This window comes from Apaloderma vittatum, unplaced genomic scaffold, assembly GCF_000703405.1.
Source record: "Apaloderma vittatum isolate BGI_N311 unplaced genomic scaffold, ASM70340v1 scaffold15345, whole genome shotgun sequence".
Taxonomy (NCBI): Eukaryota; Metazoa; Chordata; class Aves; order Trogoniformes; family Trogonidae; genus Apaloderma; species Apaloderma vittatum.
In genome coordinates this window covers 6,373-32,181 of record NW_009715588.1, presented here as the reverse complement: position 1 = coordinate 32,181, position 25,809 = coordinate 6,373, and the positions used below count along the sequence as shown (strand labels likewise).

General features: G+C 39.9%; 2 protein-coding genes across 2 annotated transcripts; one reads left to right on the top strand and one right to left on the bottom strand.

Moving 5' to 3' along the window:
- Nucleotides 1-278: 278 nt before the first annotated feature.
- Nucleotides 279-6,661, top strand: LOC104268868 (CCR4-NOT transcription complex subunit 11-like). The gene is made up of 3 exons (XM_009869218.1): nucleotides 279-479; nucleotides 3,003-3,099; nucleotides 6,319-6,661. The coding sequence occupies exons 1-3, from the start codon at nucleotides 382-384 to the stop codon at nucleotides 6,514-6,516; spliced, it is 393 nt and encodes a 130-aa protein (XP_009867520.1). The 5' UTR covers nucleotides 279-381; the 3' UTR covers nucleotides 6,517-6,661.
- Nucleotides 6,662-14,557: 7,896 nt separating this feature from the next.
- Nucleotides 14,558-25,231, bottom strand: RNF149 (ring finger protein 149; the record flags this gene model as incomplete). The annotated part of the gene is made up of 6 exons (XM_009869219.1): nucleotides 14,558-15,119; nucleotides 15,493-15,688; nucleotides 18,443-18,539; nucleotides 19,008-19,090; nucleotides 21,982-22,050; nucleotides 24,981-25,231. Coding segments are annotated over 6 exons (755 nt in total), but the record flags the coding sequence as incomplete, so codon positions are not given.
- Between the last annotated feature and the right edge of the window lie 578 nt (nucleotides 25,232-25,809).

Genomic DNA, 25,809 nt, shown 5'->3' with positions numbered 1-25,809 from the left:
AGAATACTGAAACTTCTTGGTGTTTTTTTTTTTTTCCCCTTCCTCCACTGATGAAAGACTACTGAATGCTGTATTAAAGGTTTTATGGGCACAGTTGTTTTTACCTAGAAATTTGAAAGTATATCTCCCGTGTCTTTCAGCACAGATACCTAAATCTCAAGGGTTATCCTTCTCCTGTAGCTGTGATGTATTGTAGTAGTTTCTTCAAGCAGTAATGTGAATAGTTAAGGGTAGAAAAAAATGAGTCTTGTGTTTGTTTGTTTTTTTCTTTTACAGCTCCTTGGAGAATTGGAAAAGGACCCCAAGCTTGTTTACCATATCGGTCTCACTCCTGCTAAATTGCCAGACCTGGTTGAAAACAATCCTTTAGTAGCTATAGAGATGCTACTGAAACTGATGCAATCCAGTCAGATAACAGAGTATTTTTCTGTCTTGGTCAACATGGACATGTCCTTACATTCAATGGAAGTTGTGAATCGGTGAGTACCAACTCAAATCTAAGGCAACTTCCTCAAGTATGTAAAATATATAACTGAGCAGTTAGTAAGTGATTGTGATGCTGGCCACAGGGTTGAATTTGGATGCATTCCAAAGTACCAGAAAGTAACAGGAATTGAAAAAATTACTAATCAGATTAGAGTGAAGGAAAAAAGTACCAAACTGTCATTCCCTTCTCAGTTTCTCTCCAAGAATTGAGAGGCTTATTCAAAGAAAACAGTGTGTTACTCTTTAATATTAAAGTGTTTCTAATTGGAAAAAAATGGGGCAATTATTTGCCCTCTCTGAGGACAGCGCTGAGAGTTGGGGCTATTCAGCCTGAAGAGGAGAAGGCTCCAGGGAGACCTTATAGGGGGTTTCAGCACTTCAGTGGGGCCTGCAGGAAAGCTGGGGAGGGACTCCATCAGGGACTGCAGTGATAGGACAAGGGGTAACAGTTTCAAACTGAAAGACGGTAGATTTATATTAGATAGTAGGAAGAAATTCTTTGCTGTGAGGGTGGGGAGACACTGGCACAGGTTGCCCAGAGAAGCTGCGGAAGCCCCCTCCCTGGCAGTGCTCAAGGCCAGGCTGGATGGGGCTTGGAGCAACCACGTCTGGTGGGAGGTGTCCCTGCCCATGGAAGCGGGGTTATAACTAGATGATCTTTAAGGTCTCTTGCAACCCAAACCCTTCTGTGATTCTATGAAATATGTACTGTGTTGTAGATAACTTAAGCTGGATTTGTTAGTTGCTAGAAAACAATTTTATCAAACTGCTTGATATAATCATTTTAAATACCCTTTGGAGCTGAATGTCACTTAGGAGGCTCTGTCGCTGCAATCTAGAATATACCTAAACTTGTAACCAGACATCAGGTTCCTGGTTAATGTATAAATTCCACCAGCAAGTACATGTCCTGTGTCAAAGGAAGCTGCAAATTTAGTTACTGACTTGCAAAATGACCAGTTCCTGAAGGTTTATGGTTTGGTCAGTGTAGTGACTGTCACTCCCTCACAATTCAGTTGTTCCTAATGAATTTTTTCATATCTGAAAATGAGCCTCATCTCTAGCTTGTGCCTTCTCTTTCCACTGAGATGGCAGTTGTGTTTTATAAAGACATCCAGAAATGTTAATTTAGATTCTTCTTGAGGTATGCTTGTGTGGAAGACAGAACATTACAGTGGGACAAAGGGCAATTATTGGGAGAATCCTCCACAAAAATTAATGCCACACAGCTAATCTGCTTAAACTCAAGTGGTATTCTTGATGAGGCTTAAGTGAACAAAAAGGGGTATTGTTAAATAGCTATCCTGCCTTGCATTTATGCCCTGTCTTCATTGGGAATAACTTCTGCAGATAGGTACAACCCACTTTCTCAACTTCCCCTTCAGGAAGAACTTCTAAGGCAGCTAATCCTCACAAACTACAAAAGTACATCTCTCCCACTTTCTTCCGTTTCTGGGCGATTACAGAATGTGAACTACCAGGTCAGCCCTGTTCAGCAGTCTCTTTGCAGCAGAGTTGAATTGCGCCTTAAATAACATTTGAGGAAAGAATCGTTTCTGAAATAACTCCCTCCTTACTGGTGCAGACTGACAGCAGTTACTGCCCTGAAGTTGGGCTACAGACAAGGAGTCGTGAGGAATGAAAAGAGCTTTTACTCCTGTCTGGGATGGCTACACCATCGGTCACACATGCTGGTTCTCCCACAGCGTAACTATTACAGCGACAACTTTTCTCGAACTGCAAAATGACTGCAAAATGTTGGTGCAAACAGGGAGACACTGATTTTTTTAGTATTTTTTTTTATGTGAAATTGGACAAAACCTTAAATGTCTAAAACATGCGCTGTTTTCCCTTTTACCCTCCTTTTCACTGCTTGAAATAGGACGGCTTGGATGTGCTTCAGTCAAGTTTTGTTGTAATTTCATGGCAGTTCTGCTGCAGTTGGTGTATGTTGTTACCTTAAGAGAGCTATATTGCTCTCTTATTTGAGCTGCAGATATTCATACCATTTCGGTTCCTAGGACCAAAATTTGGATCTGAAGGAACTAAGGAAGCTGATCTTCTGCTGTAACAAAGGAGTTATTCTGGCTATGTACGTGAGGAGGGCGTTCAGCATCTAGATAGTCAGCACCTGAAATGCAAATATGAATAAGCAAAATTTTACTGCAGTGCTTATTGCAGGAGAATTTTGGTACTGGGACAGCTTAGGGGCTTGATTATAAATTGGAAACTAGCATCACTGATGCGTGTCATATATAGCAAGTGTTTGTAGGTGTGTCAAATGTACGAGAAACCAACCTAATTCAGCTTCTGTACTGTGTCAGAGTTAAAAAAAGTTTTGGACTCTTAATGAAATTTAAATAACTAGATATACGTCTGTGGAAGCTGTCAGAAATCAGCTCTGTATGATGTGACTGGGAATAGACCTGTGATATTAGTTTCAACTCATCTGCTTTACAATGGAGTCGCTAGATTTACAGTTTCATAAACCACTGGATATTTTTTGATTTGAACAGGCTTACTACGGCAGTCGATCTCCCACCTGAATTTATTCATCTTTACATCTCCAATTGTATCTCCACCTGTGAACAGATTAAAGATAAATATATGCAGGTGAGTACTTCAGTAAACTGGTTAGGAAAAAGGGCCCCATATATTATTCTATGTAATAGGTACTAAGATTTTATAAGGCTGATAGCTCCTTCTTTACCTCAAAGGCACTTTTTCCCCCCTTAACACACTGTGCAGTTCTTTATAGTGTTTAACAGATGTTTCTTCACCTTTTTATGAGACTTCACAGATAATTACTGTTCTCTGTGTTTCTGTAGACATAATACATTTCCTCCTGGCAGAACTGCGGTTCTGTGTGACTTGGAGTCCTCAGATGCAAAAGGTTTATCTGTCACTCAGAGTGCCTTTTCTTCACCCCCATCATTAGTTGTTTACCTTCTGCTAGTTTTAAGCTTCCATGTTTTTTTTCTCTCAAAGCGTTCCCATCACTTCCAGACCTTTGAGGAGATGTTGCAAAACTCATGTGGAAGCCTCGCCCTTCAGTTGTGACCTACAACAGCTTGCAGATCTCCTCAAAGACCTAAAAACCTTCTGTTTTCTGTCTTCCTAACACCATACTCTTCGCTTCCCAAGCTTGTCATACTTCCTCTGTACCAGCGTGCAAGTGCTGGTACCTCAGTACCACATGCAATGTGGTCAGTGGGGCAGAGTGTGGTTGGAGGCCTGTGTCTAGTGGAGTCCCTCAGGGGTCAGTGCTGGGGCCAGCGCTTTTCAATATATTCATCAATGACCTGGACGAGGGATTAGAGAGCACTGTCAGCAAGTTTACTGACAACACAAAACTGGGAGGAGTGGCTGACACACCATAAGGCTGTGCTGCCATTCAGAGAGACCTGGACAGGCTGGAGGGCTGGACGGGGAGAAATCTTATGAAATTCAGCAAGGGCAAGTGTAGAGTCTGGCATCTGGGAAAGAACAACCCCATGTGCCAGTATGGGCTGGGAACCGACCTGCTGGAGAGTAGCGTAGGGGAAAGGGATCTGGGGGTCCTGGTGGGCAGCAGGATGGCCATGAGCCAGCAATGTGCCCTTGTGGCCAAGAAGGCCAATGGCATCCTGGGGTGTGTTAGAAGGGGGGTGGCTAGTAGGTCAAGGGAGGTTCTTTTAGCCCTCTACTCTGTCCTGGTGAGGCCACATCTGGAATATTGTGTCCAGTTCTGGGCCCCTCAGCTCAAGAGAGACAGGGAACTGCTTGAGAGAGTCCAGCGCAGAGCCACAAAGATGCTGAAGGGAGTGGAACATCTCCCTTATGAGGAGAGGCTGAAGGAGCTGGGTCTCTAACTTAGAGGAGACTGAGGGGTGACCTCATAAATGTTTATAAATATGTCAAGGGGGAGTGTCAGGGGCAACAGGTGCAAGCTGGAGCATAGGAGGTTCCACAAAGTATTAGGGAAAAGCTTTTTCACTGTGAGGGTGACAGAGCACTGGCACAGGCTGCCCAGGGAGGTTGTGGAGTCTCCTTCTCTGGTGACATTCAAAACCCGCCTGGACACGTTCCTGTGTGACCTGCTCTGGGCGATCCTGCTCTGGCAGACCTCTGTTGAGGTCCCTTCCAAGCCTTAACATTCTGTGATTCTGTAGTGGCACCTGCATGTTGTAGCCACTTAAAGGATCTTTATGTCCTGGGGAGGTTTCCACACCTTTGGCAGGCAAGGTTGTCTACATGCTGCATGAGTTACTTCCTTCTATCCTAAACTGATCTGTTGGTGGAACTTACACCCTCGGTGAAAAATGGTTCAATGTTCAGTTTGCCCAAGGCTTTGTGTATCTTGGCCAAGTCCTGCCTCAGCTTTTTCCTCTCAATGCTGAAGAGTTGCAACCTCTTTGGTCTCTGCAACAATGCAGCCGTTCCTTTCCTCTTAAGTTTTTTTTGGTGTCCTTTAGTGCCTTCTCTGGCTCTACTATGTCCTTAAAACTACAGACAAAAATTGCATGCAGTACACAAGATATGGGTGCAGCATGGGTTTAGATAGCAGCAACTCCCCCTCTCTTCCCCCTGGCCTTGTTCTCAGTATCCTTCCTGATGATGACTAACCATCTGTTATCTTTTGGTGGCTGCTGATGCTTCTCTGCTTTGGGACTCTGCCAGATGCACATGGGTGGCTCGATGTGTGACCTGCCGAAAAGCTGTCCCTGTTACATTTGGTAGCAGAACAGGAAAATAGCAGCAGGCCTGGGCTGCAGCTGAGAACGTGCCCACAACGTGGGACACTGCGCCCAGAGTGTCTGCTGAGAGTGTACAGCACCTGTGCTTTGGGCACATGGGGGGCCAAAAAAGAGGAGAGGGTCGAGGAACTGACCACCAAGTAAAAAAGAAAAGCTTATAAGATCTAACATTTATTAGTGCTGCACATGAGACACGAAATGTTTTGTTTGGAAAGCATGGTTGTTGGAAGCAGAAGAGGCATGATCCTCAGAGACTGGAAATCAGCCAGTATCCTGCATTTGTACTTTTGTTCTGATTTTCATGTTCCTTGATTTTTAAAATTACTCTTGTAACTAATTTGTGTTGCAGAGAAAACATGAGATGCCTTTTGACTACAATGAAGGAAGTAACTCGTACAGTTTCTGAATTCTCTTGGTATAGGTAGCAAATTCTGCAGTAGTTAAGATCAGTTCTTGTAAAAATAATTGCTAACTTTCAGTGTCAAATAATCTGAAATATTTAGGGCACTTAATCACATCCCCTCAGTTCTATCTGATCGACTTCATTCATGTATACAGACAGAGCAAGAGGGTCACATGGTAATTAGTGAGCGACAGCGCGGCTTTGCACAAAGTGAGTTTGGGATCAGTTCTGTTGCTGCCACTTCCCATGTGGAGTGCCTCGATCGTGTGGTGACTGGGGAATTTTGAGATGTGAGGTTATGGTGTTATTGTAGAAAGTAACACTAAGACTTTAGTGATTACATCATATTAAGCTATGAGCCCTTCTCTCTGACTTTATTCAGATTACCTAATAAATAATGAACAGTACAGAGGGTAGATCTAGTGCTTCATTTGTGCATGGTATTAATCTTGAGAAAGCTCGTGTATCTAGAAGTACAGTACCACAAAGCAGAGGAGTCCATTTTTTAAATACAGTAGAGGTGTGAGAGATGGAAGGGCAGGGGCAGCACATACAGAGCTTGGGAACAAAACTGCTGCCAAAGCTAAATTACTCTGAAATGCCTCAGTTGCACTGCTGAAGGCCAAAAGCCCTTTAACTGACTTGGTTGTGAACATTTATTTGGATTATGAAACTGTCTCTCTTCTGTTTCAGAACCGCCTGGTCCGTCTTGTTTGTGTCTTTCTGCAGTCTTTAATCAGAAACAAAATTATTAATGTACAGGACTTGTTTATAGAAGTGCAAGCATTCTGCATTGAGTTCAGTCGGATACGAGAAGCAGCTGGCCTTTTCAGACTGCTGAAGACACTAGACACTGGGGAAAATCCGTCAGAGACGAAAACATCAAAATAAAACCACTGTGTCACTGGCAAAAAAAAAAAACCTGCCAGCATTCTATACCAATTAATTGTATATTTTAAACTTAAATCACTGGTTAATTATGTAATGCATTATAAATAGCATTTTATGCATTTAAACAATAAATAATGCTTTTTCTGATACATGTGCTTTAGCTGGTGAAATGTGTGAACCTAATGCCATTTTTGCCTACAGATTAAGCGTATGTTGTGTATATCCTTAACTACAGGCTCTTAATTCTGGGGAGAATGTAAATGATACTTGCCCTTTCACAGCAAATTTATATATTAATGTGGCACTCACCATCTTTTTGTCCAAAACTGTTAGTAACTGAGGTCAACTTGTGTCAAGGTAAGCAGCTTCAGCCTTGCTTGCTCTTTCTTTACTGTGTAGGACCTTTGGGAAGCTGGATACAACTTAGCAGAAATGGCCTGCATTGTGAGAAGGGAAAAGTCTGCCTTAATGTCTGTAAAAAGCAAATGTGGCAGAACTGAAGTACTGGGCACCGTAGGCTCAGTGGTACTTTCCCTTTTCAATATCACTGAATCTTTCCAGAATACTGGGCTCATACCATCAGTAGTTGAAGTACCCCACTTGTTTCATGCTTGCAAAAACATTTCACTGAGGAAAGATAAAAATCTAAGTTGTGAGCTTCTTCAAACCTTGCACAGATACTTGCCCTGCAGCTACTGTAAGTAAATAAGTAGATTTTCCTTCTCAAGCATATAGTCAGAAGTACTACTGAGGTGTCAGATGCCAGGTGTTCGGGAAACCAAGGAAGGAGTCTGCTGAAGTACCGTTTTTAAGCTGAGAGTAGAACAGCTGCTGTTATTTAAGGAAAATAACTTGAAAAGTTACCTAGTTAATTTAATGCTGCTTGATAAATGGAAGCTGTTTTAAACCTGCATTCGCTTCTCAAATTTTTATGAAGTACAAGATCGATAATGTAAGGTCAAGACTGGCTTTTGGCTTTCTCTTTCCAAACTGCTAAATTGCTTGGACTGAAAAGCCTATCAATCTCTCATCTTGTGTGGCATAATCTTTTGGTAAGAAGTCCTGTGAGAAGTGTTCTCTAGTCATTAGGGCTTAGACTCGTATAGATTCCCAGAGTTAAGGTGTATTAGGCCACCTGAAGCAGCATTTATTTAAGGTCTGTTCCAATTCTAGACATTCCTTTTAAAACCCAGGGTATTTGCTCTAAGTCAGTGTTGGCAGCACCAGTTAACCCAGCTTGTGCTCTAACCTTGCACTGTAATGCTTTACATCTACTGCAGTTGAAGAACTTCTATGTATTAGTATCCTTCAAAAACATGATTTAAAAACTCACTTTATGGAGAGGTTAGGCTTTTGTTTGGAACTAATTGCTGTAGCTTATGGCAAAGTAATAAGCTTCATCAGAAAACCAATTACTACTGCTTCAAGGCATTGCAATCTACAGAACTACTTTAAAAGAATTCAAGCCTTGCCAAAAAGCAAGTAGGTTGCTACTAGGATACTACAGCAAGCACCTACCTCTTTCTGCCTCTTCACAGTTACTTGCTTGAGGTGTACCAACATATATAAACCCCCAGTCCCTGGATTCATCCTGTAACTATAAAAATTAGGAAGAAAGTTCTATGGTTTTTATCATGGGTATTAGTGGAATATATGAATTTCAGAGCCCTGTGCATTGATGAAAACATTCCAACCTGCTACTATACTTGCTGCATGCTTCTGCATGGTTTGCTTGTTAGAAGGAGAATCACGCTTTCTGAAATTTCTCTCAGGTTTTTGTGGCAAGGTTAGTGGTAGCAGAGGGGCTGTAAGGTGGCCTTTGTGAGGTCTGTGCCAGACCTGGCCAGTAGAAGCTGGCAGAGCTGAGCCCCTCCACCAGGCTGGTGGCACCTCCATGGTAACCCTGGAGCAGCCAGTTTCCTGTGGAGACAGGATCCACAGTCAAGCAGCTCTTGAAGGACCACAGCCCCTGGGAGGGAGCTCATGGTAGAGCAGAAGAAAGGTGGCTTGGGGGGGACACACCAGCAGAGACCAGAAGTTAGGGCCTGACTAAAACCCTCCCTCCCCAGCCCCTGCCAGCACTCACAGGGAGGAGAGAGGTAGATGAGTCAGGGGTAATGGAGTGAAGTTGAACCTAGGAAGAATGTCTTTGCTTCTATTATTTTTAAATAGCAGTAAATGAGTTTTGTCAATAAATGAGCATCGTCAAGTCTGTTTTGCCCTAACTGTTTCTTACCCTGACCCAGGAGTTTTTCCCATCTTGTTTTCCCCTCTCTTCTACAGGGCAGAGCGAGAGTGATATCAACTGGGTGGGCATTAGCAGACAGCCAAGTTTAACCCACCACACCCAAGGTATTGGTTCCTAGGGGAAAACTCTCCAGCCTACTGAAAGGATCTTCTCCTTAGCTACCCAGCATGAAGTTAAGCTTGTTTTGTGCCGAGTCTTAGATTCCTTTACAGAAGGGTAGCAAAGAAAACAAAACCCCCAAGCTTCTCAAGATACCGCTTTTTAAAATGTCTGCATAATTTATTACAGAATTTGAGCTTTTAGCTACAACAACAATGCATAACTTGACATTCTTACAGTTGTACATACACAATGGAAAAGACATAGCCCAGTGCTTAATCCAAACAGTGCAACCAAGTTAGAACAAGGTCACCATAACAGACAGTCAGTGGTGACTGGTTGTTGACAGACTAGTAAGTTCAAAGGGTTCTCTGTAGTTATGTTTATAGTAATAGTAACTGGCTTCAAAGTTTTGGACTTAAGCTTCAGACTAACAAAATGATGGAAACTCAAATTATTTTGCTCTTCTGAAGTAAGAAGGATACACTCATTTAAAAATGCAGTATCGTTACCACGTTTCAGATGGTGAAAAGTAGCTTCAGGTCCAACAGAAGTATAATGGACAGTTTCCAGGCAATGCATTCTTCACACAAACACATGCAATTATAGAGACATTCTACTTTAAAAACTTTCTCAAATCAAGTTTTGAAATACAGCAGAATATCTGAGGAGAGAGATCAGGACCCATACAAAACCCAAAAAGCCTTCAGAGCTTGCTTTGTGCATATTTAATCTACAATTCCGATTCTCAAATCTTCACGTATCACCTATGAGAGAAAAAATGGAGTAAAGATCAGTCTCAAGAACAGAAGACATGTTACAATTTTTACAGCCAATCTGTTTTAAATAAATAAATAACTGAAATGCCGCTGCCATCTTCCATTTCAGGAATTTTAATTCACCTGTTACAAAACTGCATCTCTTCAACTCAGCCAAAGGGAGAGAGTCTTGCTCTTCCCTCCTCCAATGAAACTCATCGCCTCAGCCTAGCTCTAAAACTCAGCTGATATTCATAAGCTAACTGATATTCATAACTGATAAAGGATATTCAAGTTTCCTAGCTTGTCAAAACCCAGCTTTGATATAGATTTAATTTTCTGCCAGTTAATCTGAATTACAGCTCATCACATGCTCTTAATCTGAATGTGAGACAGTGCAAAGTAAGTAGAGCAGAAAAGGAAAACCATAAAGGACCACCCTATCTCTTGTAACCATGCGTTATTCCATTGGTCCAAGCCATTGTGACAAGACTTTGGAATAAATTGCCCAGAGATGTGGCTGCCCCCTCCCTGGAGGTGTTCAAGGCCAAGTTGGATGGAGCCCTGAGTAGCCTGATCTAGTTGAGAGGCGACCCTGCCCATGACAGGGAGGTTGGACTAGATGATCTCTAAGGTCCCTTCTAGCCTAGGCCAGTCTATGATTCTATGATTGTGCGAAGTCTCACACAGCCCGGTGTCTGCAGGGAGACGTACCAAAGAGAACAGTCTCTTGTCAAGCTGCCCAGACAACCTGATTCACCCGGCAGCCAACACCAAGAACTCTATTCCCTCAAGGTTAATTCGAGGAGATATTGCCAGCTGATTCCTCTGCTAGATTTCAGTTTCACCTCTGCAGAGTCAGTAAGTTCTTACTGATCTCAGTACCTTTGTCCAGCATGGAAACACTGCATTCAGTGCCAAGTGCTGAAAATCAAACCAATTAAAACTACACATGCAACCTCTTTCACTCAAAAAAACCCCCAAAAAATCCCACCCAAGCACAGAGCCCCTGAATATCCACATACCTATCACCACAATATCATCATTATTGGCTTGATTCAGGATGGTAAAAGGCCCCCTTGAGCAAGAATTCCCAGTTTTACCAACACTTGGGCTGGTGATGTGCAACAAAATCATGTTTTTATTAAGTGTTCACTTGTGGCAACAACTGGGAAAATATCCCACAAATTCAGAATGCCATTCTTAACCCGTTGGTGTATCCTTCCAAGCACAGTTGGTATTGCTAACAGTAGGTGCATGTCTAGACTTGTGTGGGCAGAAGCCCCCTTTTATGGGGCAACTCAGTAACGAGCCCAGCCTGTTCTGTCCCATGGGTTCCCATAAGATATAAAACCAAGACCTTTTGCTTCTGATCAAGCTTATCAAAACCACCAAGTGTGGGAACTGCCTCTGCCTCCTTCTCCGAACCACAGGGCATAGGAAGTGGGGTCACTATTGCTACACGCTTGCTGGGCTCCTCTCTGCTAGACTGCTACTGGCTGGACTTAGGGAAAGCTTAGCAGGCCAGGCAGGAAACCCAAACAACAACTCCTGAACCAAGAAGTGATTAAAAAAGTCTTTTCACGTTTGACAAGGTGTTGCAATGGTGTTTCTCTGTGCTAGGTACACCCTGGCATGGGACAGGAATTGCCAAAGTGTAACAGCCCAGCTTTGGCAGGAACATACCTGTGCCCAATTTATTAAGTCGGCATGGATTAGAAGCATTCTCATTGTAGTTAAATTATCTTACAACTCCTCTGGCGTACCTCCAGAATCTAGCACTAATTACCAGCAACAGGTTACTGGACTACATTCACATACTCGGGCGGGCATGGAGAAGGAGTTACTGCTATCTAATCAAACTTCTCTAGTATATGCAAACAATCTCCTCCAAAAGATTAGAGCTAAAGAAGAGTCCAGGCTACGGGTTATTAGTAAAACAAAATCCACATTTCCTCATTAAATCAGTACTGCAAGTAATTAAACCCATTATTAACACGCATTTAGATCTGAAATGTCTACAGTTCATTTTTGCTTGCTATCAAGTTTCAAAGCTGAGGCTAGTTTAAATGGTTATTTACTATCAAATGTCTTTTCCAATGTGGCATTTGTAGACTATTATTTAAAAAATTTAATTTCTGAGCAAAGAAGGGCCTCTGGTTTTTGCTTTACACACCAGTCCATTTTGACATGCTCATAGCTCCTTTTTAAAATCCCTTGAACTTTACAAAGTTTTCCCTTAACAGGAATTCATATCAACAAACATGACACTAACAAAACTTGATCTAAAACAGTAACATCCTCTAGTCCTGCTAAGGATTTTCCCCAGCTGCTTATTCAACAGGGCCATTGGGGGGCTGCCCACTTCATGTGGATGCTGTGCTTTAGCTCTGAATAGTCATAACACATGAATGTCTCTAATAAGAAACCCTCTGCCTGATTATAGCAAAATCTGACAAAAGGGACAGAGGTCTCTGAGACAAGCTCCTGCACGTTTTTACGAAAAATGTGCAGCTAGGAAAAGAAAAGAGATCAGGGCAGGGTAGTGGGGGCAGAAGGAACACACAAAAACCTACAGCATTAGCTCCCACATTAAGCAGGACACAGCCTCAGTATTAGAGGCAGATTAAAGACTCTCCAAAAGGTAGGGAAGGAAGTCGCAGGACAGCTATCCTGCAAAAACATTCATGGGTGGGGGAAAGACTCATTAGTTCTGACCTTCATACAAGCTTTTGGTAGGTAAAGCACTAGAAACTGGAAATACCAGTTCAATCCAACATACTATGTCCAGATCAGCAAAGCCTGGGAACCTGTATTTACCTACAGCTGCCTACATATGTTTACTCTACAGGTTAGGTATTACATGGGCCGTAACAGTAGGTCACACACTTCACGTTTCTAATCCTCCCTTGCTACTGTTTTAACCTTCCTCGGCTGCATCTTTCCCATCCTGTACTTTTTATCCTACTGCTCTCTTTTTGCTAACATGTATCAGCTTTTCAACTGAGGTCAGACTAATGATTCGCTTCGGACAATTTTTGTCATCGTGCTTCCAAAGAGAGCAAACTGCTTGCTGGAGGCACTGCAATTCGGCCTTTTATTGTCATCATTCCTCAGCAACCTGGCTGGCCTTACAAGACCTAACTGTATCAAAGATGAACTCTAAGCACACCAATTCGACTGAAACAACAAACTACTCTTGCAAAAAGCTGAAATAAAACAGGTGCAGTGCCGGCATTAGAAACACACCCCAGGCATCTTTATATGCAGGTAATTTTTTTTAAGTCAGTACACTTCAGATTTTACCAGCGCACTTGTCAGTTTGCAGGTCCTTTAGCTTTTCTTGCAGATCTCAGCTCCGACTCTGAAGAAAAGCTTTTGGCCCTGTAGGTATTACCTAAAAGCTGAAGCACTTACCACATTTCTCCTCTCCAGCGTGAATATTGCGCCGCAGGTATCAGCAAGACGCAATCCACAGACTGACAAGACTTCTCTTGATGACGCCTTTTGGTTCCTCCTTGAGCTAGAGTTTAAACCCTCAACTTTTACTACATCAATGTTCAGTTTTGTGTTAAGGAAGAGGGAGAAGACTTAGTTCTTAATATCGAAGAGACAGTTAAAAAGGCAGTTCTGGAAACGTTGATAAGCTTCTTCTGGAGACATAAATGCCCCTATACATTGTTTTAGTTGTGGGTTGTTTGTTGTTTAACTTGTTCAGTTTTGGAGATGTTTGGTCAGTCGTATTCCATTCTCATGTGCTTCTTGTAAGATAAAGGCATCACAAAAACTTGCACCTGCTGGTGACATCAGAACTACAACCTGACAATTCTTCAGTAAACCTAGAAGTTACGCTCCTACAGGGAAGAGGCAGATTTTCTTTTTTTTTTTAAAGTAGACATTTATAACAATTTTTTGAAGGAAATTTAGGATGAAACATCTGCTCTGCAATGTAGAAGTTCAGATTATATTTCCCCAGCTGAAACCTCTGTCATTTCTGGAACATTCATTCTAAAATTAAAAAAAGTTATTGCTTCTATTGAAGCTCAATATAAGTTAGAAAAAGAATTGCATATTTTCTTAAAAACATTCCAAATATACACTCTAAAACAAATGTCTAGTCAAAGACACTGTTTTAAGCAACCTGTAGTAACAGCTTTACAAAAGAAAACTGAGGAATGTAGCATATTATTTATAACACGACACTGCTAAAATCCTAAACAATTCACTTAACACTCTTAATAAGTAGTGTTTTAAATATGTATATTTCTTTACAAAACAGTTTAGCAATTCCTTATACCACTTACGAGTATATAAATATTGGAATAAGAGGTCATAATGGGAGATGCCAGGGTTTATATTTACTCTCAGATGCTTCAGGTTTCTTAAGTGTTTTACTATAAGGCACAATACTGCTAATCTAAAAGAAAGGAATAAAAGCTAATGGCAAACCTAGTCAAAACTCCTGATGTGGAATATCCAAAAGAATTCCAGCATACCTATGCAAAGGAAAAAAAAAAAAAGAAAAGAAAAAAAAGAACCCAAACTTCGTAGATCCTAAGAAACAGTTTCAATTTGTACATAACGAAGTGGGACAGGATGTGACCAGGAGTATGAAGGAATTAAGTAAATTTTTATAAATAGACTAATAAATATATTTTAGCCATAATTAGCCCTTTACCTCTGTTCTACTGAGTTTAAGATTGAAAGAGGTAACCAGTGTGCATATATCTAATTAAAGTCTAACATGCTCAGCACGTGAAGACCACCTCGCACAACCTATTACTGCCGAATTCAGTATAAAAAAGCTAGCAAGATAGAGGAAGCCTCCTTTTCTCTCAGCATCCACTCTGAGTAGAACACATTACAAGATCAAATTAGCATTTGTTACATAAAAGGAAAGTTTCAGCTAGCAATTTTTTCATCACAAAAAAAAAAAGGATATGCCACATATCCATGAAGTTATTTGATCTCTTCAAGGTTAAATTATGTCTTTTCTAAGAACATCCATCTCCAATTACAACAGATCAGGACTTTCAGAACATTTTAATAGTTGTAGTCTTGTAAGTGTTCTCCATGTGTACATACGGAACATAAATAATGCACCCAAAATATTTATCTGTTAGACATTCTACATTGTTTTCACTGCCTAGTCTTCGTCTTTGTTACAGCCCTCTGGAACACAATGACATTGTAACAACGCTTACAGAAAAAGGGTTATTGCATCTTTTTTTTAGGATGAGACATCCAGAGGAGATTTTATAAAATCCTCCTGTGTACAAAATTCTTAGTTATTAGCCCTTTTGGAACACCAGCTAGAAAAGTTTGAAAGGTAAAATAATTTACATTGTTATTTTTTCCGTTAACTAGACAAAAGTCCATACTAATTAAATAAAAAATAATAGTTCAACAGTCTATTCAAGGTATCTTCCATGAAGCAGTTCAGTGGGAATTTCCATTAGATAGAAGTTCTCCATGCCGGTTATTACTGACATCCACATCTAAACGTCAGGAATTAGAAGAAAAATAGTTTGTTGATTTACCAGTTTAACGCATTTTATCTGTTACATTAATCCAAACTCTGGCAGCAAATTTCATCTTCATATATACCTAAGCTTCTCAGGATTCTCTACATAAGTAATCCTCCTAAGACAGTGTTTACATCTCTTTCCCCACCCCAGACCAGTTTTCTCCACCTCGATAGAATTCTCTCAACATTTGCCTCCTTGCATTTTTTTAACATCAGTAGCAAGTGACACCAATAAGCCTGGCCCACACAGCGATGCTAACGCTGCTACCATCAGTTGGAGAAGGGCTTCTGACACGATGAACAGCCTTAAGGATTGCCAAGGGATAAACTAAGCTACCACTTACCAAGTAATGCTGTGGTTTCACCTGCGTCCTCTTTTAAACTGGTACACTGCAGTACGGATTCGTTAGTGGAGGAAGCCGACAATTCGCTTACTTCATTTCTGTCATCATCTTGCAAAGCAATACTCAGACTTCCGACTGAAACGCTGCCACTTATCGATTCAGGTATTGGGACTTCCAGCACGTCTTCAGGGTCCCCCTTCAAAATTAAATATATTGAATTGACACGTTCATCTAGCATTAGGCATCAACATTCCTCCAGTTATCACTCTGTAAGCTTGCCTTACTGGAAAAAAAACTTTTTTTTTTTTTTTGCCTATTATCTATGCACTCATGGGCACAGTGTTGAGCCGTGAGTACTCCCACTGTTCCTGTCTGACTGCAGAGAAGCCAAGCCAAGCAAAAAGGAAAGCCACTTTTTCAAAGCCACCCCAAAGCCAAGAGCAGCAACAGGAGTCAAACCAGCCAGCCTTTTAGATGGAATGTTTCAAGACTGCAGCAACAGCACTGCTGCAGCCTGGTTAGGAGCAAAAGTCTTCACTGAGCAAACCTACTGATCCATTATGAGTTTGCAGAAGCCTCTGTTTTTCATTACATTACTTGAGAAAGCTTAGATTTTTTTTATTTTTTTACTGGGGTAAGCAAACACTCGACATCAGAACAAACTTCCCTCCTCTTCTACTTCAAGCCTAACTTTAAGTCTGTTCCAAAAACAGAAATATGCCGGCTTGTCACTTTGCAGGAAAAAAATATCTGCAGCACAGGCAAAAGGAACTTATTTCACCTATTGTATAGCATGAACTATTTCTGATCCAATATGAACATTAATTCCAAGTCCTATGTGCACAATTCTGTTCCTAAAATTAACCAGACTACCTTCACTAAGCTGTTGCCATTGATATACTGACATTATTTATACATAATCAAGTATACTGCAGTACAAGTAGCTACTCTGTGGGCTTCATAACAAGTATTTTTCCCCTCTTTGATTAGTAAAGACTCATCTTAAGATTTAAGAAATTCTAGGCTGATTCTTTCTTTAGCACAAAAGCAGCATATTTTAAAATGTACTGAATTTTAATAAGCTATAGAACTGCTACAATTGAACACAAGTTAAGACACATGTGATACTAATCTCTACGTGTGTGGGTGGGTAGGGCATTAATGATTTTGGTTTCCAAGACTCAGGCACAGTTACTGAAGCACTGAAACTGTAAGATTCAACAATGCTCTACTAAATCGGTTAGACACGTTGAACTGCAGTTCTTTTTCTCCTACAAAATAGCATAATGCAGAACTAGACCAACTAAAGTCGCCTCTTTACAAAACAAAAGCCAGGCAATAGGACTTTGTGCCTTCTTTCTACTCCGAGCCTTTAAAAATTTTGAAGCATCTGAAGTATCTGAAGTTTTGTTCTCAAAAAAAATTGAATTAAGCCTTCAGCCTCGTTGCAGAAGATTGAGTAGATTTCTATAATAAGGCTGTACATTCTTGTCTGCAGTTATGTCACTCAGCGAGCACACTGCTGAAAGAAGCTGCCTTGCTCTTCGCACCTCTTTTTCCTCACGTCAGTGAAAAATTCACACAATCACTCTACAAACTAGGTTGGGCAAACTGGATCAGCCTGGAAAGTAAGCTAGGGGGAAAAAAAAAAAAAAAAAGTACTGAATGATTCGCCACACTATTAGGCCCGATGGGACTTGAATGATTGATGCATATGCAGAACACATCCCCCCACCCCAACTCCACTAGAAAAAAAGAACTGGACTTCTGTATTTAGTATAATCCCATTCAACCTGCTTTCCAACATTAATTTTTCTTAACAAGCAGAGGAGATATTACTCCTCCTGGTTAGGCTTGGTATCATTATCCTCTGCAATAGCATGAATTCAGGGAATGAAAAGTGTTCTGTCTGTTCTAGTACCTCCGTTTTGAGCCTGTATACAAAAGGATGTACCTGTCTGCATGTAACACAAGTTACACTAACACCAAGAATTAAAAGCAAGCAAAAAAATAGCTGCTAGCATAACCATATTAAAGTAATAATAGCTATTTTGCGTGACGAAAAGATTGCAACTCTTGGGTAAAGTCTGACTTAATACACAGAAGCACCACAATCTGGTACATATGTATTACATAGCAAGAGTACTGTCATCTTTCACAAAATGAAAAAAGTAATTCATAAAAATCTTCCATAGATATGCTAAGTCTCTGCAACGAAGTAAGAGAAAAGCTAGCCAAAACACAGAACCTAGTCTATGAAAGGAAGGTCCCTGAAACCAAGGAACACCTCTATTTTGTGAAGATCTCTGGTAGAAGAGAAAAGAGGTACATTCGTGCCTGTGGCATTTTAGTGGAATTAAAGACTATTTATCAACAGTGACTGAGTAACCTACCGCATGTGTCTTCATCTCTCTTTTCTGGTGCTGTCAGAAAAAAATGAGAGCACATCATTTTCTCTACTTAACCAATTTCTAGTGAATGTCTCTAGGAAGGTTCTAAGTACCATCTCATTTACAGGGATAAACACTGGGCATATGTGGAAGTATACAAACACTCAAGATAGAAAACCTGTAATTTCTTCCTCTAAATCACAGTTCTCAACAAGATCAAGTTTATGCTCTCGATCTACTGAATTAAGCCATATTTTTGCAGCTTGGGCAAGTTGCCTCACCTTTGCCTCAACTTCCTGACTACCATCAGCTGGAGAGAGACAAAAATTGGTTATCGGAGAAGAGCACACAGAGGATTCATAAGCTGCTCAACACACTGTTTAAGCTCTTACCCATAAAAATCCCTTATTTTTCTGGTTCTCATTCAATTACTCTTGCACGCTTGCCCAGCTTCTTCAGTCTCGTCAGGTAACAACTGTTCTCATTCTCAACAGTTACATCAAGTCTTGCCTCCTGCACTGTACTTCTACCTTGAAGATTAAAGTAAGTGTGCAACATACCCAGTATCCCAAAGCTTTGATAACATCTAGTTTACACATTGGACAAGTTCGGTGGTCCAATAGCCAAGGGTCGATGCACGTTCTATGGAAGATGTGCCTAAAGAAAAGAAATGCCGTTTAGAACTTACCATGAAAGCCACACACTGCCCCTTCAACCAAGTTACTACATTAAAAAATTAACCCCTTTTTTCATAACCTTGACAATTGGGTACTGCTTAGTTTACTAGGACAGACATGGTTCTGGAAGCATTTCCTTTCACACCAGCTCTTATTTCAGAGAGATGCTACCCAACCACAAGGCCACCACAGAGTGACCAGTTCAACAGCACACAGTCCTGACTTCAGAAAGCTCTACTTCGCTCCCACCCTTCTCCTAACTGCTCCTTCTTCCTGTAGAGACATGAAGTGCTACATGGTCTCCTAGTGCCCTTCAGCATGTGACAGGGCATGCAAATGGCACAGCTTCAGCTCTGCCACCTGAATCTCAGAAGAGTTTCCAGAAATCTCATCACATCTTTCTTCTGGAAAACATGATAAAGAGGAAGGAATAATTATGGCAACTTACTTGCATGGCAGAATTCGGACAGTGTCTTTCAGTTTATAGTTCTCGATGCACACAGCACAGTTTTCCACATCAACATCTAAACCCTAAACATCACAATGACAACACATTATTTAAACCCATTACGTCCATATTTCATTACAGAACAAACTTCGTTGAACAGCGAGCTTCACAGAATGTAAAATGCTCTAGCAAATAAAAATATCTCCCTCGCTTAATTCAAGATTCCACCAAGAGGTGATGTGATCAAGTTATACCAAACACCAAAAGCAGCCAAACCTGGATTTCCTAATTTAAATAGCTATACATAGCACCTTGAGTAATTTGTCAAGTCTTGAGCATATGCTCTTCTCATGGGAGCACAGTAAAATTTGTTTAAAATACCTATAAAATGAAGACATTTTAAAAGAGGTCAGCACAGATGAAAGCACTCAATCTAATTCTTAACTGATGGTCCCAAAGACTTCCAGGTGTTTAAGTAGGAAGAGATTCTTGGGGCTGAATACTGCAAACACCTTCTTCCCACTTTTTTTTATTACATCCAAGCAGATATCTCTGGGTAGCTAGAAGAGAATTGAAGTATGCAGTTTTGGATGGTTTTTAAAAGTTCTCTCCAAGATCACACCACAGAGACAGCCAAAATGCAGTATTTTCCCACCTAAATTTGTTTCTTTCTAAGGGTTACATCTTTCCTAACAGGTCTTACTGTCTTCTCAAAGCCGTGTTTATAGTTGCAGTGCAAATATGATGGATATTTCCAGATCCATGAGAAACAATTCTATGTTAGTTGGGTTGTATAAAACATAAGTATTAGAAGAACAGTGGGCCAACTTCTTCCCTTTCATCCCCTACAAAATAAGTATTTTGTGTTTACTTGCTTACTGAAGCACTTCAATTTCATTACCACAAACACTCAAATGAATTAGTACTGTAAGCAAACTTTCAAGTTCAAGGCAAGTTTTTCCCTCCTTTACATACTATTAATTTACATAATTAATGCCTCAAATTCAAGTAAATCAAATTAAATTAAGACTGTTTTTTACATAAGCAAAATTAAGTACTTATTCTGTAACAAATATTTTTTTTATTCTGTACAAGATGCAAAATCCAAGCACACCATATGTAGCACATACTCAAAGGAGTGTCCATTTTACAATAATCCCATAAGCTTCTCAGGAAAGATCTACATGATAGCAAATACACTTTTAAAACATTGACCTATTTTTAGTTGAATTCCTCATCCCTAAATGAAGTGATAATGAAAGACTGTACTGTGTCACAACAAAAGAAATACACTCTTTTAAATGGCTAAAAGGAAATTTTTAAAAGAAAAAAAAAATGTATACTTACAGGGTCAACAGGACTGTGTTGCCAGAAAAACTTACATCAGCTCATGAAACTACCTCTACATCAGTAAGTTACATAAATTTGCTGACAGTAGGCTGATTCAAATCAAATTAGAAGACACAATTCGCCAGGCAGAAAAACTCTATTTTAAAAGAGATATTTTAACCTTATCTCATTCTACTTTGCTTGACTAACACAGCAGTCAGTTATAACCAGCATACTGTGTAACAACTTGAATCAAATAAATAAAACGGTGGAATTTAAGTGTGTATCTATGGGAAGGAACTACCTGGTGCACTGCAAAAAAAAAAAAAAAAAATCTCACAACACAAATCTTTTTTAGAGGCTTGCTGAACATGAATCTAAAGTGGTTAACATCCTCCTCGTGGTTCTCACCATAGGCTTCATCACAGTTCTTTCACATCCATTTCTTTCTACGCTGATGTTACGCTTTGATACTGCTTTACACAAGTTTTGCTTCAATTCCATCTTTCTTGATCTCTGATCTCACCACTGTATGAACAGAAGTATGAATATCCCTCTGTTTGCAGCTTGAAATAGATTACTTTCTGGGGGGAATCTAGAATATCATTAAGAGTAACAAACACTACTTTTCAACATGCTGAATGCGTAAGAGGAAAAAAGGCAAGTTCAAAGACAGTTTTGTGGGTTTTTAGATTTCAAAACCGATTTACTAAATGAAGGACATACACACTGCAGCACATGACGAGCTGAACAGCTTCTGTTGAGCCACAACTTTTAAAGTTCTTACACGTAAATGTCCTTTCTCACCTCAATTTTATTTGTGGGTTAAAACACACTAATCCTTGGTTTTTGTCTCTGAGGAAATCTGTCCTGAAGTAAAAATCTTAAAAATAAGACAAGGGTTGGGGAAAAAATGCCTATATAGTAGAAGTTGTTGGAAGTTAATTTAGCATGTAGGATCAGAGCTGCCTGAAACTCTGACTAAAACACAATTTCATTTCAAAACCTTGGCTTTTTCTACTTCAGTTATTCTAATATAGCTATGAGTTTAGGCCATATGCTGTCAAAACTAAATTTCTGAAAGCTATTTTTCTTTCTAGAATAAATTTCTAGGACGATACATAGAAATGTACTTCTAAAAAATTTATGCTTCAAGTAAGTCTCTACAGCTCCTTTATATATTCTATGCCAAAAGATGAAACAAGTGCTTCATTTTTCAAAGCTTTTTAGATTTCTGAGGCCTTCTGATCAATAAAAAGATGGATGTTCTTTTAAGAAAACAGAACATTACATCAGCTGTAAGAACTGTGCAATCAATAAGTCCCAGGAAGTATTTTGCAATCTACTTGTTGATGTTTTCAAGTACTGAAAAGATATTAGCGTTTCCTCATCTTTACAATAGCAGCCCTGTAGTCTCCTGCAAATCTGTATAAGCAGGTACCACTTGCAACATGACAGCCTTACATTTCATAAGTAGTTCAAACTTGACTCTTCAATTTTAATTCTGCCTCCTAAGCCAAGGCCCTAAAATGAGCCTAAAATTGTAAGTCACACTGCAATTATGTTGTGAGAATTTTAACTTAAATCCTATAAAGATATTATCAGTTTTTAAATTATACAGCAATAACCAGAGCCACGGAATTACCTTTTCTCCACGTTTCACAGTGTGCAGTTGAAGCTGGCTGATTGCTTTCTTGGTTTCTTTCCTATGTCCCTTGAACAAACATTTCAAGTATTAGTACAGAAATAGGTTTTAAGAGTTACATTTCAAAGCTTTTAAATACTTTCCATGTTGATTACTAAGCCCTCTGAACGTATCCAAAAAAAAAAATTAATCTCTGGCTCACTTGTTTACAAAACACTTCCAGCCAGCAGATGCTGAAGAGCTGAAGCTTTGCTCTCTTGGGGCACGGCAGCAAACGTGATCTAGATGGTCTTAGAGGTCTTCAACTTTAAAAATTCTATGTCCTCTAAGTGTACCACAGAACCACACTGACCAAGCCGACACATGCAGCCTTGTGCTGGGACCGCCTGCTTTATCGGCCTTCCCGCACATGAAAACTGAGACTAACGCAGGCTTTAGAGGCAACAAGAAGAGCTGGAATGACAGCCAACAGCCGTAGAACCAGACCTTCTAGTTCGGCAAGCCCATGAGCCAGCCCATGGTATGTTTAGCTCCAGCTTGAGAGGAGGAGGTGGAATCCTGCTGGGCAGCCTCCAGCTGGCCACCGGGTCAACACGCTGCTGGTAGCTATTAACACTTCTCGCCTCGGTTAAACACTGCCTCACATACATTAGATGAAGCTTTTGCGCTGAAAGGACACATTATGCAAAGGAGATGACAAGAAAGGCTTAACAGACATGAGACACCATACCAGCCTTCTATACAGTAACAGTCCCAATTACGCTTAGAAGTCAGAAAAGAAAGCAGCACTGTATTTGCAGACAAAGTGCTAGCTACTGCTAGAAATGGAGAAACCAAAAGGTCCCAATTAACAGATGTTGACCTGTCTAGCAGCAATCCTCGTGGGTGAAATACTATAAAGAAATTAAAAAAAAAAAAAAAAATCATAATGGCAGCCTTTCTCTGTAATGATAATTAGTTAGTTACATCACTTTACAAACTTACAGTGTTGAAAATGGGGGAGGGGTTTGTGGTGTTAAAAATTAGTCTAAAAGTTCTCCCAGAAATGGAGAGCCAAGCGGCAGTCTATTCCACCTTCCTCAGCTTGAGGTCTTCTGCACAGTCCTGTTCCATCTTCAGCAGCAAGGAGGTCTTGCAAAGTTTTATTGCTAAACTGATGTTAGAATAAATCCTATGATACCCATCTTCACTTTCCTGTAGCACCTACATAGAAGCTTGCTTTAAAGCATGGCACACTTAACTCCCAAGTTTTAATTATACTGGAGTCAGTAAGCCAAGCAAAATGGGTTACAAAAGTGGTGTTTTGTTTCTAAAATTCTTAAGATTACTTTCGATATATTTTGACCAAGATATTCACATTTTCAAACTTTGTATATTTTTCTAAATTTTTATTTCTAATGACCATTTTAAAAGAAGAATTGAGAACGTGGTATAAGCTTCTAATACTAGACAATTTAATTTAATTAAGAAGCATTTAGATGACAAGCCCAATGGCAAAAATCTATTACGAGAAACATCTGGGAAACATCACATTCACCCTAAAACACACTCTTAAAACTATTCATAAAGCACGTGAACTTCCCTCAGTATGAACTATCCTAAAGCCAACAGGAAGAAGTAATCTTCACAAAACAATGTTACAACACAAACTCACCCCTCTTTCTCCAGAAATAATTCTCAGAAAATTTGTTTTCTTGAAAGTATTCTCAGAATCTAAGTTCTAAGACTTAAAGCTTAGGTAAAAAAAGACTCTAGGGAACCAACATTTCAAGAAGACCACGAGTTTAAGCAATATAGAAGTCCTATGTGTTCTTTGCCGCTACTGAAAAGAGAAACTAAGCACTTTCCTAGGAGAGTTCTAATCAGAGCTCAGTCCTGATGGCAAACAAAAATACCCTTCCCTCCTCGCTCAAAGCTAGAATTTACATGTTCAGAAGGCAGGGGAAGTCCACATGGTAAGTGCTCATTTGAAACAACTTTTTTGTTTTGAACTGAAGATTTAAAGAAGGAGATAACTGCTTGCAAAGAAAAAACAAGTGAAACTTTCTTCTTCAGCGTTAGTAGAGAACTACGGTGGAGCTTCTGATGACCCTGGAAGGAACCTTACCTATCTGCATGAGTTGTCAAGTACAAGGAAGTGCCCTCCCAAGATATTTTGAAAACTCTGCTGGACTAGGTCCACAATAACTCCATGTAAGTTGCTCTCAAGTGTGAGGGTTTAAACCAGATAGCCTCCAGAGGTCCCTTCCAACCTAAATTATTCTAGGATGAAGTACTTCCCTCCAGGGAAAAAGGTAAACCTGACTTTTTCTTAAGCTGTCAAGGAACAGTAATGTGGAAGAGGCAAATAAGGAAACAAAGTTATTCCTTTCTGATCTTCCCAGTATTTTCCTGCTGCTCTCAGCACTTCAGGCAGTCCAAGAGAGCTGAACCTCACCACACACACTCCTTCTTGGGCTGTTGCAATTCAGTACACTACTGCAGAGTGGTAGGATTACAAGTATCAAAAGTAGTTTTCATAAAGCTTTAGAACAAAAAAAAAAAAAATCTAGCCCTAATTCCTTGTGTGTCTTAAGGAAAAAAAAAATACTATGGCCTTTTTTCCATTTAAAAAAAAACAATAAGATTCTGGTTGGGGGGAAGTTAGTACTTTCAGGACAAACATTACTGAAGAAGGAAAATAATTTTTAATGCCAAAAGGAAGGAAGTTAGTGATAAATCACACAAGAAGCTGCCTTAACTCAGTTGTTGACAGGTGGCTAAATATACTTCCCACGACTTTGTACAAGTATCTAATAATTAAAACTCACCAAACTTGCAATGCCAATTAGTACATTGCTTAGAAGCCTCACCAACCATTACCAAGTAGCATTCAGAGACAGCAAAGTAGCAAGAAAGCACAGGTCTTCAAGAATGCTTCAAATAAACAAGCAAAGTCAGGCAACTGATTCAAAATGAGAAGGCAGTCAACTCTCTAACACATCATCATCTCCAATTACCTGGTTTCCAAACTGCGATCCTGTATACAGGAAGCGTTGTATATAGTAAAATATAAGCCAAGCGAGCGATATAATCATCATGGTGATGAAGGCGATGGCTACAAACACAACTGACTGACCACTAATATATTCCTGCACATGTCGTGTGCCCACAACAATAGTCATTTTTACTGGAATCCCTCTTCGTACTGGCTCCAATATCTCTATTCCTTTTGGATAGCCAACCATTATCACCACTGTATTTCCTGTTCCTGTTGGAGAGGAAAGAAGAAAAAAGTCAATCATCATGGTAAAAAAATCAGGTATTCTGGCTTGACAATAATTTGGGCCTCTTCAGTTAAGATCAGCAAGAGAAATTACAGGAAAACCTCTGAGTTTTTTTCAGACAGAGCAGGCTTGATAAAATGTCTACTAGTAAAGAATCCTTTATTTACTTCATGAAACTCTCAAACACAAAATAAGCTTCAACAGATAAATCTCTACTGCCCAAGACTCTGTATTCCTCCTTCTACAGTGAGGTAGGATGTGGATGTCATGCAGAAAACAAACAAACAAAAAAACCCAAAAAACCCAAAAGATGCAAGTTATACACATCTTGAAGTTGCTAATGTTCTAACATACAACTCATGAACAGCTGGTCTTTTATTTGTCAGTGTTGGAATTTTAGTTGCAGATGGAGACAATATGTGAATATCCTCAAGAGAGACACATTCAATTAAATTTTAATCTGAATCCACAGCACAATTAGACTGGCTTTGTGAACAAAAAGAGAAAAAAAATCAAATATTTAATAATAAATTACATTAAACACTGAAATACTTACAGATAT

What these genes read in the sequence shown, in the direction of transcription:
- LOC104268868 (XM_009869218.1), top strand. Translation starts at nt 382, where the DNA reads ATGCTACTGAAACTGATGCAATCCAGTCAGATAACAGAGTATTTTTCT. An exon ending in TCAATGGAAGTTGTGAATCG is followed by an intron (nt 480 to 3,002) that starts GTGAGTACCAAC and finishes TGATTTGAACAG; the next exon opens with GCTTACTACGGCAGTCGATC. An exon ending in TTAAAGATAAATATATGCAG is followed by an intron (nt 3,100 to 6,318) that starts GTGAGTACTTCA and finishes CTTCTGTTTCAG; the next exon opens with AACCGCCTGGTCCGTCTTGT.